This window comes from Neoarius graeffei, chromosome 8 (genome assembly GCF_027579695.1).
Source record: "Neoarius graeffei isolate fNeoGra1 chromosome 8, fNeoGra1.pri, whole genome shotgun sequence".
Classification (NCBI taxonomy): Eukaryota; Metazoa; Chordata; class Actinopteri; order Siluriformes; family Ariidae; genus Neoarius; species Neoarius graeffei.
Window position 1 is genome coordinate 64,075,350 of NC_083576.1, and position 13,688 is coordinate 64,089,037.

Here is a 13,688-nt window from a genome sequence, read left to right on the forward strand (position 1 = left end):
AGTTAATATTATTTTAGCTGTGTGCATCTAGCTAAAGTACATCTAGTACTGCTAGTTTATAATTAACGCTTCAAATAATGGCAAGTTAATATTATTTTAGCTGTGTGCATCTAGCTAAAGTACATCTAGTACTGCTAGTTGATAAATAACGACTCTTAATGGCAAGTTAATATTATTTTAGCTGTGTCCATCTAGCTAAAGTACATCTAGTACTGCTAGTTGATAATTAACGCTTCAAATAATGGCAAGTTAATATTATTTTAGCTGTGTGCATCTAGCTAAAGTACATCTAGTACTGCTAGTTGATAATTAACGGCTCATAATGGCAAGTTAATATTATTTTAGTTGTGTGCATCTAGCTAAAGTACATCTAGTACTGCTAGTTTATAATTAACGCTTCAAATAATGGCAAGTTAATATTATTTTAGTTGTGTGCATCTAGCTAAAGTACATCTAGTACTGCTAGTTGATAATTAACGTCTCAAATAATGGCAAGTTAATATTATTTTAGCTGTGTCCATCTAGCTAAAGTACATCTAGTACTGCTAGTTTATAATTAACGCCTCATAATGGCAAGTTAATATTATTTTACCTGTGTCCATCTAGCTAAAGTACATCTAGTACTGCTAGTTGATCATTAACGGCTCATATAATGCCAAGTTAATATTATTTTAGCTGTGTGCATCTAGCTAAAGTACATCTAGTACTGCTAGTTTATAATTAACGCCTCATATAATGGCAAGTTAATATTATTTTAGCTGTGTGCATCTAGCTAAAGTACATCTAGTACTGCTAGTTGATAATTAACGCCTCAGATAATGGCAAGTTAATATTATTTTAGCTGTGTGCATCTAGCTAAAGTACATCTAGTACTGCTAGTTGATAATTAACGGCTCATATAATGGCAAGTTAATATTATTTAAGCTGTGTGCATCTAGCTAAAGTACATCTAGTACTGCTAGTTGATAATTAATGGCTCATATAATGCCAAGTTAATATTATTTTAGCTGTGTGCATCTAGCTAAAGTACATCTAGTACTGCTAGTTGATAATTAACGTCTCATAATGGTCAGTTAATATTATTTTAGCTGTGTCCATCTAGCTAAAGTACATCTAGTACTGCTTGTTGATAAATAACGTCTCTTAATGGCAAGTTAATGTTATTTTAGCTGTGTGCATCTAGCTACAGTACATCTAGTACTGCTAGTTGATAATTAACGCCTCAAATAATGGCAAGTTAATATTATTTTAGCTGTGTCCATCTAGCTAAAGTACATCTAGTACTGCTAGTTGATAATTAACGTCTCAAATAATGGCAAGTTAATATTATTTTAGCTGTGTGCATCGAGCTAAAGTACATCTAGTACTGCAAGTTGATAATTAACGTCTCAAATAATGGCAAGTTAATATTATTTTAGCTGTGTCCATCTAGCTAAAGTACATCTAGTACTGCTAGTTGATAAATAACGACTCAAATAATGCCAAGTTAATATTATTTTAGCTGTGTACATCTAGCTAAGCTTGTTAGCTAATTTTATCACTGGTGCACCGAATATTAACGTCCTAGGTATGTAGCTCACTGATTAAAACACATAAGATAGTTTAGCCATTTTAATCAGGTCTGTATTATTTTCGAGTAATGTGTACTGTTGCTTGTGTTTGTCTCAGCTTGTTTTGCTTCCCCTTTTGCTTAAATGCTCTTTCATGCATTGAAAGTTAAAGGTGTGGTCCAATGCACATCATTCCAAAAGCACCCTTTTTATTTTTAAGAATTAATTTGGCATCTTACTCAGTGAAATGAACTAGATCTATAAAATAGGCTCAACTATAAATGTGTCTTTGAATTATCATTATAGGAAACTGAAGCTATCGATACTGGGGCATCTGAGCACCAGATTTTAAAGGAGGAGGAAGAGGAGGATGGTAAGGGCATGGCTGAAAAGAAGATGGAGGGGGAAGAATCACGCAAAGCTGGAAAACCTTCTTCTCGTATACCTACTTTCCAAAGCTCACTGGCTCGCAAGCGAACCACCAACATCCAAATTGCAGAGTCACAGCTGCCACCAAAGCCAGAGGGATCCAGTCGAGAATGCCAAGTGAAAGAGAGGGGGATGGGCTCTGGAGAGACTTTGCAAACTAAATTGCCAGTGTTTGGTGACAGAGAAACAGCCTTGCCTATTCTGTCAACCCGAATACACTCACAAAGCACTGATGATCTCTCTGTTGCTGGGATGTTCGATCCCATCCTATCTGAAACTTCAGAGGCTACGTCACTTCCACTTAAACTTAGCCACTCTCCTGAACCAAATGACTCTGAGGGTCTTGAGGAATCACTTCACCGAGCGAGTCTTAGAGTAGACACAGCATCCTATGACACAGATTCAGCCGCAGAGCCTCAAGACGCAAGTACAATGTTTCAGTTGAAAGACGAGCAAGAATCCGATACTGTTGTTCAGGATGAGCTTGAACAAAAACTCAGCGAAGTCATACAGGGTATCGGAGATGAATTGGAGGAGAAGCTTTTAAAAGAAACGCTGTCTGCATCAATCATGGAGGATGTCCAAAAGCACTGTTTGACATTAAAAGAGACTGAAAAGCCTCCCACAGAAGTGCCTTCTGAAAATATTATGAAGCAAAACGATGTAGATTCCCCTGCTAGGAGTAAAACGGTTTATTCAAGACATACAGAAGACAAAAATGACACATCCACAAGGGTATGATATAAACTATTTGTTACACTGTGGATTATATTCCAATAACAGCATGTCCTGGCGTGTTATAACGCTTACACTACAGTAATTTGTCAATGATTATATTTTATTACTTATTAAAGAGCTACAACATTTATAGCTACATTTAATGTTGTAGAATGTACAATCTCAATTCCAAAAAACTTGGAACACTGTAAAACGAAAAGTAAAAACAAAATGTGAAGATTTGGAAGTCATGGAAACCCTATACAGTATTTAATTGAAAATAGTGCAAAGACAACATATCAAACGTTGAAACTGAGAAATTGTATTGTTTCTTTTGAAAAATGTATGCTCATTTTGAATTTGATGTCAGCAGCATGTTTCAGAAAAGTTGGGGCAGAGGCAACAAAGGACTGAAAAAGTTGTGTAATGCTTAAAAAAAAAAAACACCCCTAATTTGGTTAATTGGCAACAGGTCAGTAACATGATTGGGTATAAAAAGAGCATCCCAGAGAGGCAGAGTCTCTTAGAAGTAAAGATGGGGAGGGGTTCACTGCTCTGTGAAAGACTGCGTGGGCAAACGGTGCAAGAATTTAAGAATAACGTTCCTCAATATAAAATTGCAAAGAATTTGGGGATCACATCATCTATGGGACATAATATCATTAAAAGATTTAGAGAATCTGGAGAAATCTCTGTATGCAAGAGACAAGGCTGGAAACTGACATCGGATGCCTGTGATCTTCAGGCCCTCAGGTGACAAGGGATTAAAAGCAGACATGTGTCTGTTGTGGAAATCACTGTATGGGCTCAAACACTTCAGAAAACCATCATCTGTGAAAACCGTTCATTACTGCATCCATAAATGCAAGTTAAAGCTGTATATAAACAATATCCAGAAACACCGCCACCTTCTCTGGGCCTGAGCTCTTTTATGACGTACTGAGGCGAAGTGGAAAATTATCCAAGGTCTGATAAATCAAAATTAGAAGTTCTTTGAAGAAATCATGGACACTGTGTCTTCCATGCTAAAGAGGAGAGGGACCATCCAGCTTGTTGTCAGTGCACGGTTCAAAAGCCAGCATCTGTGATAGTATGAGGGTGCGTTCATGGGTGCCATCATTAATGCTGAATGATATATATGAGTGATTCCATGCTTATGGGGACATGAACTTATTCACCCAAAACCATTTCTTTTTTTTACCATCAGGTCACAGAACATGTAATCTTTAATGAATGATATGTTAAAAGATAACTTTAATTTTCTGAGATGTAATAAAAACATATTTATATGCCAAAGTCAAGCCTATGAGTTCCAAAATGATGTGTTACATTACTTCTGTTACGATTGTCCATCTCGCATCTGTTACAAATTAATTACAATCTAGCTATATACCATGTTAATCTTATTGAAAGAATGTGTATGTTTATTCTACTACACGTTTTTATTAATTATATTTGCTAAAACATCACCTTCCTATGTTTCAAAAAGTAATTCTACATTGTTAAAATTGAGAATATATATGTCCACAACACTTCTATTACGTTCTGACTTTGGCATATAAATATGTTATTACATCTCAGAAAATTAAAGTTATCTTTTAACACATCATTCATTAAAGATTACATGTTTTGTGACCTGATGGTAAAAAAAAATAAATGGTTTTAGGTGAATTTTTAAAAATAAGTTCATGTCCCCATTTCAGTACCCATAAGCGTGGAATCACTCATATACACATTTCAGAGCAATATGCTGCCATCCAGACAAAATCTTTTGCATGGAAGGCCTTCCTTTTTTTCATCAAGACCATGCCAAACTGCTTTCTGCACATATTAAAACTGCATAGCTCTGGAGTAAAAGAGTCCAGGTGCTAAACTGGCCTGCCTGCAGTCCAGACCTGTCTCCCATTTAAAATATTTGGTGCATTATGAAGCGCAAAATATGACAAAGGAGACCCTGAACTGTTGAGCACCTGAAACTGTATATCAGGCAAGAATAGGATAACATTTCTCTTTCAAACCTACAGCAATTGGTCTCCTCATTTCCCAAGCATTTACAGAGTGTTCTTAAAAGTAGAGGTGATGCAGCGCAGTGGTAAACATACCCCTGTTCCAGCTTTTTTGAAACTTGTTGTGGACATTAAATTCAAAATAAATATATATATTTAAAAAAAAAAATCAGCTTCAGCATATGATGTGTTGTCTTTGTACTGTTTTCGATGAAATATCGGGTTTCCATGATTTGCGAATTATCACATTCTGTTTTTATTTACAGTTTACACAGCGTCCCAACTTTTTTGGAATTGGGGTTGTATGTGAGAAAGGTTAGTTCCCATTTTTACTTACGTTATAGCAGCTATCATACATGTCAACCTTTTGGTCAATCAAACCTGTGTAACCAACCTCCAAAATCCGTATTTCCCTTATAAAATCCTTATAAGATGCAAATTAAAATAATTTACCTAAAATTTGAATAATGATTAACAATGATATATCCAAGTTACTTTTTATTCAATATTAATAACAATAAACCTTCAGAATGAATACAAAGCTCCAATGTTTGACAAAAACACAAAGTGTCACTCTAATGTTCTGAATTGTACTCCATGACAGCTTTTTTAGCAGTCTGCACCAATACCTCACTAGGCTGCATGTCACAGCAAGTGTCTGTGTTGATCTTGCCGGAGTGCCCATTCAGAATCTTGTCAGTCGCTCAGGTGGAAATGCGCGTTTCAAACAAAATGTTACTTCCCGGTTGGCGGGATTCTTGCAATGCGCTGTGCACATGCTCAGAAGTGGAACGAAGTCTCGCTACCACAAGATAATGCGCAATTTCATAAGACTCTTTACTGACTGTTTGTGCTTTCTGTGGTGTACAGTACGTTTGTAAATGTTATGCGCTCTTTTATCATCGTGGGAATTGATTATAGCTCTAAATAAATATGGAAGTTTTTTTAAAGAATCCGTATAACTTTATTTGTACGCCCGTATACTACGTTTATTGAATCAAATCCGTATAAAATACGGATATTCCGTATAGGTTGACATGTATGAGCTATAAGCAGTCGTTCACACAAACCTCTCTTTTTTTGCCTGTCTTGAAGTTAAGACAAAAATAACATTACTGAATAACCGAAAGGCTCAAAGCTCATTGTCTGCTTTGAAGACTCTCCCATCATGTTAAGCTTAGTGTTACAGAGCACTGACACTGGTGACTCTTTCTACTGATTATGCACTTTTTTTTTTATAAATAACACTTAAATTTGTTCATTAGGAGGCATATGGAGCATCTGTGCCTCAGAACTATTAAGTGCCTGTAAATGAGCTTTTAATGTAGAAACTGTAGTATTTATATAAACGTGCTTTAAATTACAGCCAAAACCATTGTCAGTGCTGTTAGAAAATTAATCAACACCAGATTTGATAATTTAGCAGTGCTGTGGTCTCATCTCATTATCTCTAGCCGCTTTATCCTGTTCTACAGGGTCGCAGGCAAGCTGGAGCCTATCCCAGCTGACGAAGTGTGAGAGGCAGGGTACACCCTGGACAAGTCACCAGGTCATCACAGGGCTGACACATAGACACAGACAACCATTCACATTCACACCTACGGTCAATTTAGAGTCACCAGTTAACCTAACCTGCATGTCTTTGGACTGTGGGGGAAACCGGAGCACCCGGAGGAAACCCACGCGGACACGGGGAGAACATGCAAACTCCGCACAGAAAGGCCCTCGCTGGCCCCGGGGCTCGAACCCGGACTTTCTTTCTGTGAGGCGACAGCGCTAACCACTACACCACCGTGCTGCCCCAGTGCTGTGGTATAAACATGAATAATTTTTGGAAACAAAAATTATACCCAATGACTGATGGGGTGGGGCAGCATGGTGGTGTAGTGGTTAGCACTGTCGCCTCACAGCAAGAAGGTCCTGGGTTCGAGCCCAGCAGCTGGCAAGGGCCTTTCTGTGTGGAGTTTGCATGTTCTCCCCGTGTCCGCGTGGGTTTCCTCTGGGTGCTCCGGTTTCCCCCACAGTCCAAAGACATGCAGGTTAGGTTAACTGGTGACTCTAAATTGACCGTAGGTGTGAATGAGAGAGTGAATGGTTGTCTGTGTCTGTGTCAGCCCTGTGATGACCTGGCGACTTGTCCAGGGTGTACCCTGCCTCTTGCATGTCGTCAGCTGGGATAGGCTCCAGCTTGCTTGCGACCCTGTGCAGGATAAGCGGCTACAGATAATGGATGGATGGACAGATGGGGTGGATTCTGTAATGTGTGTCTTTTCTATGAAGGCAAGTTAAAGTATTTTGTTATTGTGTGTTTGGTAGACAAGAGGAAGGAGCTTTGCTCTCTTCTGTTTCTTCCCAACTATCCTGTTGATTTTGGGTGGATTTGGTCAACACATTTGGCTCTATGGGGTCCCTAGATCTGTGTCCCACCTCATGGTGCAGCTGGAACTGCACTGGCTTGAAGGCTTCTGGTTGCCCCAAGAGGAATGCAGCTCTGACTGTAGGTGAGAAAGCGAAAATCTTTTCTCAGAAAACTGAGAACACTAAAATCTTTACAAGATGCTTAAACATGTTTTAAATCCTACCCATTAGACTGATTCTGGCTGAGAGTATTCCTGAAGGAATGCTCTTCCCTTCTGGATCCCCACACCTGCAGAGCATCTCACACACCTGGACCAACCTGCTGAACCGAGCTAACAGCTCAGTCAACATCGCTGCTTTCTACCTCACGCTGAGAGACTCCGATATCGGCCTGACTGATCCCAGTGCATTGCAGGTAAAACGGCTTTGGTGTGTGGGTTTCAATGCAACAACTGATATTCTCCACCAGGTTATCCTTCATGACGCACTGTTCAGGCTCAGAAAGTCATCTGCTTTCTGACTAAGCACATCAGTTCTTACTCTTGCAGTTTGATTATATGTTTTGTTTCAGGGCCAAGTACTGTTGGATCACCTGAAGCAGCTTGAATCTAGGGGTGTGAATTTACAGATTGCAGTGAATGGCCCTCAGATGAACAGATCAGACACAGACGAGCTAACAAGAACAGGTAGATTTGACAGGTTTCCTGTCTTTAGAATTTCCACAGGAGCAATGTGTCTTATCCTTTTTTTTTTTTTTTTTTTGCGCATTCAGGTGCAGAAGTCAGAGAGGTTGACCTTAAAAACATCACTGGAGGCATCGTCCACACAAAGCTTTGGGTTGTGGACAAGAAGCACATGTATGTAGGAAGTGCAAACATGGATTGGCGCTCACTAACCCAGGTATTTCCAAAAATATCAACATCTGGCATTCTGAATGTCAACGCCGGACAGTTTTAACATGCTGCTCAGAAACCCAGAAAGATAAAAACATGCTTTATACTGAACATACTATATTATTCTATCCACGTTCACTGGATGAGCAATTGCGTGCTCTGATTGGCCACTGTACTACGAAGCTATCAGCTCCTATACCGTGAATAGAGTGAAACAAAATGGAGTGTTTTTCTGAACCAACCGAGGACGAAATAAAAACTCTACTCGAAAACAAAACCCCCCAAAATACAAAAAAAGCAACAAAATATGGAATACAAGTATTTGATGGTAAGAATGTTTTTTTTTTTTTTTAAGAATTATCGCATTTTTCATAAATTGCAACTGTTATTTTGCCGGTTTGTTTACATTCTAAGCAGAAATTATTTTGTCGGACGTTTTGTATAAAGTTTTTATTTATTGAGTTTGCAAAAAATAAAAATGCTCTGTTTCTCAAAATCCAGTGAATGTGGATAGAAAAAAAAAGTTATTCCACTCGATCTCATCGTACATGGCTTATAGCCAACTTGGTGCTACGCGCCTCATTGGCTACCAGCTCAAGTATGACTCGATTTTGTGGAATAACTGTTAAATATTTGGCTTCCATATTTCGGAAAAAAGGGCAGCACGGTGGTGTAGTGGTTAGCGCTGTCGCCTCACGACAAGAAGGTCCGGGTTCGAGCCCCGTGGCCGGCGAGGGCCTTTCTGTGCGGAGTTTGCATGTTCTCCCCGTGTCCGCGTGGGTTTCCTCCGGGTGCTCCTGTTTCCCCCACAGTCCAAAGACATGCAGGTTAGGTTAACTGGTGACTTTAAATTGACCGTAGGTGTGAATGAGAGTGTGAATGGTTGTCTGTGTCTATGTGTCAGCCCTGTGATGACCTGGCGACTTGTCCAGGATGTACCCCGCCTTTCACCCATAGTCAGCTGGGATAGGCTCCAGCTTGCCTGTGACCCTGTAGAACAGGATAAAGCGGCTAGAGATAACGAGATGAGATTTCTGAGAAAATAAATGCAAATCAAGACCCAGATATTGAAATCCTGTGCATATGTACCAGCTAGTTTATTATCTACCTAGTTGGCTAGCAGTGTGCTAATATGCCTGCTTTGAAATCTGAACTGGCCTGAAGTTGATACATACGACATGAATGTATTTTCCCAGTGCAGTGCACCATGGGTAATAGCATGGTGTAACCACCATAGCGGACCAAAGACATGAGGTTGTGTTTTCAAGAAGACATGGGGTGTTTTTATGCCAGATAAATCATACAATTAGGACATACACTTTGAACTTTATTAAAGGAACAGTCCACCGTACTTCCATAATGAAATATGCTCTTATCTGAATTGAGACGAGCTGCTCCGTACCTGTCCGAGCTTTGCGCGACCTCCCAGTCAGTCAGACGCGCTGTCACTCCTGTTAGCAATGTAGCTAGGCTCAGCATGGCCAATGGTATTTTTTGGGGCCGTAGTTAGATGCGACCAAACTCTTCCGCGTTTTTCCTGTTTACATAGGTTTATATGACCAGTGATATGAAACAAGTTCAGTTACACAAATTGAAACGTAGCGATTTTCTATGCTATGGAAAGTCCGCACTATAACGACAGGTGTACTAACACCTTCTGCGCGCTTCGGCAGCGCATTAATACAGAGCTCAGATATCAATGCGCTGCCGAAGCGCGCAGAAGGCGTTAGTACGCCTGTCGTTATAGTGCGGACTTTCCATAGCATAGAAAATCGCTACGTTTCAATTTGTGTAACTGAACTTGTTTCATATCACTGGTCATATAAACCTATGTAAACAGGAAAAACGCGGAAGAGTTTGGTCGCATCTAACTACGGCCCCAAAAAATACCATTGGCCATGCTGAGCCTAGCTACATTGCTAACAGGAGTGACAGCGCGTCTGACTGACTGGGAGGTCGCGCAAAGCTCGGAGAGGTACGGAGCAGCTCGTCTCAATTCAGATAAGAGCATATTTCATTATGGAAGTACGGTGGACTGTTCCTTTAAGGCACCACAATAAGTCAGTATTTTATTCCTTCCACTGAAATGTTCTGCAGGTAAAGGAGGTTGGTGTTTCTGTGGAGGATTGCAGTTGTTTGGCACAGGATGCGTCACGGATATTTGGAGTCTACTGGGAACTCGGTGCTCAGAAAAATAGTTCCTTACCTCACTACTGGCCTGGCCGATTCTCCGCCCTCTCCAGCATTAAGTATCCATTAACTGTTAAATTCAACGGTGTTCCTGCACGTGTCTATCTGTCTGTGAGTTCCATGGCCTTGCTCTCACAAGTGTATCAAATGGATGCCACACTGTGTACAGTTATAACATGGATGCCATTTTTCTCTGTCTCAAAATGTGATCACTTACTTATCAAACTACTCAACAGTTCTCGCGTACAGTACTGTAATCCACTGACACATTCACTCTCATTCTTTGGCCTTCACTGACTCCTTTTATGTGTATGAATCTCTTAATCTGTGATATCCAGTGGGATCCAGACACTTGCATGAACTTGTTGACTGTAAACATGGAACAGTTTTATGAACACTTGGTGACGGTAAAGTGCCTTTATACCACAGCGCTGTTGAATTATCAATTCTGTTTGGTCAGAAGGCGTTAAACGGTTCTCACTAACAGTACATCAGTGGCCATAGTGTCTCCTGCAAATCACGTTTATATTAATGCGTGTGGTTGAATACGTTATTTGCTAATGGCAAAATTGCTTGCACTTGTATGGCAGATGTGCCACATAATCGAAGACTAGTAATTGATTGATTAAAAATGTGTTATTTAACAAAGAAAAACATATATAATAACTTTTACGCTGCTGTTTTCTGTAAGCAGATATTTATTTAACATTCATGGAAGGAGTCTCCAATGTCAGGCATCTTAAGGGTAAAGTTTTCCACCACTAGAAAGTCTTCAGGACAAAGGACTTTGTGCTTTCTGGGGCTTTTCTTTTGTCTTATTGTCTTCAGGAGGAAGAAAAATGGAGAGGCTGGTGAGGGCATGAGTGTTTGTATCTGCTGTAATGTAAATGACAACAGCAACTAACTTGACCTGTGGATATTCTACAAGATTAAAATGTAACCATAGACAGTTAACACGCATGACATGGTTTGTTTTTTAATTAATAAAACATGTAATCACTGGCAAATTGCTGTGGTATAAGAGGAATTAAGACTTCTGGATGTTTAGTTCTAGGAATCATCCCATCATTGATTTACTTTCCCATAACAGCACACCCTGTCGTGTTTTATTCTTTACTTATTATCTTATCAGTTAGGCAGTATGTAAATTAGCAAACCTTACCTTGCCTATTTTTTTTTCCCCCCCTTTAAGAGCGCTCCACCTCAGTTAGCCACTTACGGACGGACAGATGATTTATCAGCTATTCTCTCAGTAATTGCTGATGCCAAAAAATTCATCTACGTGTCTGTGATGGACTACCTTCCAATGTCTGATTTCACCCCTGAAGTAAGGTAACCACCTTTTGTAGAGGATCAGTGATTTTAGATCATTAGGATCAGACTTTTTATTTATTTATTTTTATTATAGCAAATAATAAAAAAAAATGGTATCCTATGTGCTGGGTGCTTAAACGTTTAAGCTAGTGTACAACTTTCTATTTATTTATTTATTTAAGAGAGAAATTTATTCTGTCCACTATGTTGTATTAGGTTCTGGCCTGCCATCGATTCGGCACTGCGGGACGCCGCATGTGCCCGAAAGGTGGACGTGAATCTGCTGGTCAGCTGCTGGACCCACTCTCCTGAAACTATGTTCATCTTCTTGCAGTCTTTATCAGTACTCAGCAAGACACCGCTCGGATGCAACATTCATATTGTATGTCAAAGGTTTCCTACTTGTGTTTTAAATATATCATAACCTAACTTTTTATCAAGATGTTGACGTCATTTGAGTTGCTTTGTGCGCTTTCCAGAAAATTTTCGAGGTTCCTTATACACCGCCCCAACATCAGATCCCTTTTGCCCGTGTGAACCATGCCAAGTATATGGTAACAGATCGTGTCGTCTACATCGGTGAGCGTACTCGCTTTGCTTTAAGCTTTGTTGTGTCGGTATAATTGAAACTCAAGTTATTATGGCAGTACAACTGTCTGTTTTGAACACCTTTAAAACTCCTAATCTCTGGTAATTTTATTGCATTTGCAGGAACTTCCAATTGGTCTGAAAATTATTTCACCCAGACAGCTGGAGTTGGGTTTGTGGTGAATCAGACAGGCTCTGTGCTGGAAAAGGGTCAGCAAACAGTGCAGAATCAACTACAGAAGATTTTCCAGAGAGACTGGAATTCTGACTTTGCTCGTCCTCTCACGGACGATGTCGTAGAGTATTGCAGCAGGAGGAAAAAAGCACTGTAAAGCTGTTGTATCAGAGACTTTGGCGTTTATGCACTATTTACATTTGGCCTTGTGACTTGCTGTAACTTGGAATGTATCTAAACTTGCCTTTACTCTGGGCAACATTTGGTCATGACAATAACTTCTCTGTAATGTGTATATTTTATTAGCTTGTGTATATTTTTGCTTTTATGATCTGTATACATGGCTCCATTTTTTTTTTCATGTCCTAAAACCTGAATTTCTGCAAGACTTGTTCAGACTTATGCTCAGAAGCATTCCTGAGTAAAGGGTTCAAACAGCATGTCAAATAATCGTCAGTTGCATTTTTATTCCTGATATGTTTTTTTTTTTTTAATGTTTTTTTTTTTTTTTTTTTTTTATTATAATATACCATAGGGGCGGCATGGTGGTGTAGTTGTTAGCGCTGTCGCCTCACGGCAAGAAGGTCCGGGTTCGAGCCCCGTGGCCGGCGAGGGCCTTTCTGGGCGGAGTTTGCATGTTCTCCCCGTGTGAGCGTGGGTTTCCTCCGGGTGCTCCGGTTTCCCCCACAGTCCAAAGACATGCAGGTTAGGTTAACTGGTGACTCTGAATTGACCGTAGGTGTGAATGTGAGTGTGAATGGTTGTCTGTGTCAGCCCTGTGATGACCTGGCGACTTGTCCAGGGTGCACCCTGCCTTTCGCCCGTAGTCAGCTGGGATAGGCTCCAGCTTGCCTGTGACCCTGTAGAACAAGATAAAGCGGCTAGAGATAATGAGATGAGATGAATATACCATACTAGTAAATGTATATTTAACTAGATAGAACTCGACGCCAACGGCATCGATGGGGATGCCTCTGCCTGGTAGACTACACGCCTTAAGTTGTGATTTGGGGATGGACTTCTGACCTCACAGTAATCTTGACCTGTGACCTTTTGATCTCAAAATCTAATCATTTCATCTTTGTCCCAAAGTGCACAAATGGTGAAAGTGTGGTGAAATTCCTTTCATTAGTTTTTGAGAGATGTTCACAAAGTTTGGGGATGGACATTTGACCTCACCGTAATCTTGACCTGTGACCTTTTAACCTCAAAATCTAATCAGTTCATGTTTATCCCAAAATGCACAAGTGGTGAAAGTTTGGTGAAATTCTTTTCATTAGCCTTGGAGATATCGTGTTCACAAGGTTCCGGGACGGACAGATGGACAACCCGAGAACATAATGCCTCCTGCACTTTAAAGTGCCATTCCACCATTGGATGTATTTTTTTGGCATAAAATACAATATATTTTATGACAACATGACTAGACAGAGAAATCTTTTAGCTTCAAAATGATATCTCAAACATA

At 39.9% G+C, this 13,688-nt stretch overlaps 1 protein-coding gene across 5 annotated transcripts in view; it reads left to right on the top strand.

Annotated features, from left to right (window-relative positions):
* The window catches only part of pld7 (phospholipase D family, member 7), a 27,179-nt gene extending 14,515 nt beyond the window's left edge, over positions 1 to 12,664 (top strand). For 4 of the 5 annotated variants that reach the window (XM_060927999.1, XM_060927998.1, XM_060928000.1 and 1 more), the window contains exons 2-11: positions 1,857 to 2,714; positions 7,019 to 7,203; positions 7,292 to 7,475; positions 7,632 to 7,746; positions 7,833 to 7,960; positions 10,051 to 10,254; positions 11,336 to 11,475; positions 11,674 to 11,839; positions 11,937 to 12,036; positions 12,169 to 12,664. In XM_060927999.1, coding sequence (XP_060783982.1) covers positions 1,932 to 2,714; positions 7,019 to 7,203; positions 7,292 to 7,475; positions 7,632 to 7,746; positions 7,833 to 7,960; positions 10,051 to 10,254; positions 11,336 to 11,475; positions 11,674 to 11,839; positions 11,937 to 12,036; positions 12,169 to 12,377 — 2,214 coding nt within the window. In that variant the 5' untranslated portion in view covers positions 1,857 to 1,931 and the 3' untranslated portion in view covers positions 12,378 to 12,664. Of the gene's footprint in view, positions 1 to 1,856; positions 2,715 to 7,018; positions 7,204 to 7,291; positions 7,476 to 7,631; positions 7,747 to 7,832; positions 7,961 to 10,050; positions 10,255 to 11,335; positions 11,476 to 11,673; positions 11,840 to 11,936; positions 12,037 to 12,168 lie in introns of those variants that run through there. The other variant, XR_009655241.1, reaches the window with a different exon arrangement.
* Positions 12,665 to 13,688: the final 1,024 nt, after the last annotated feature.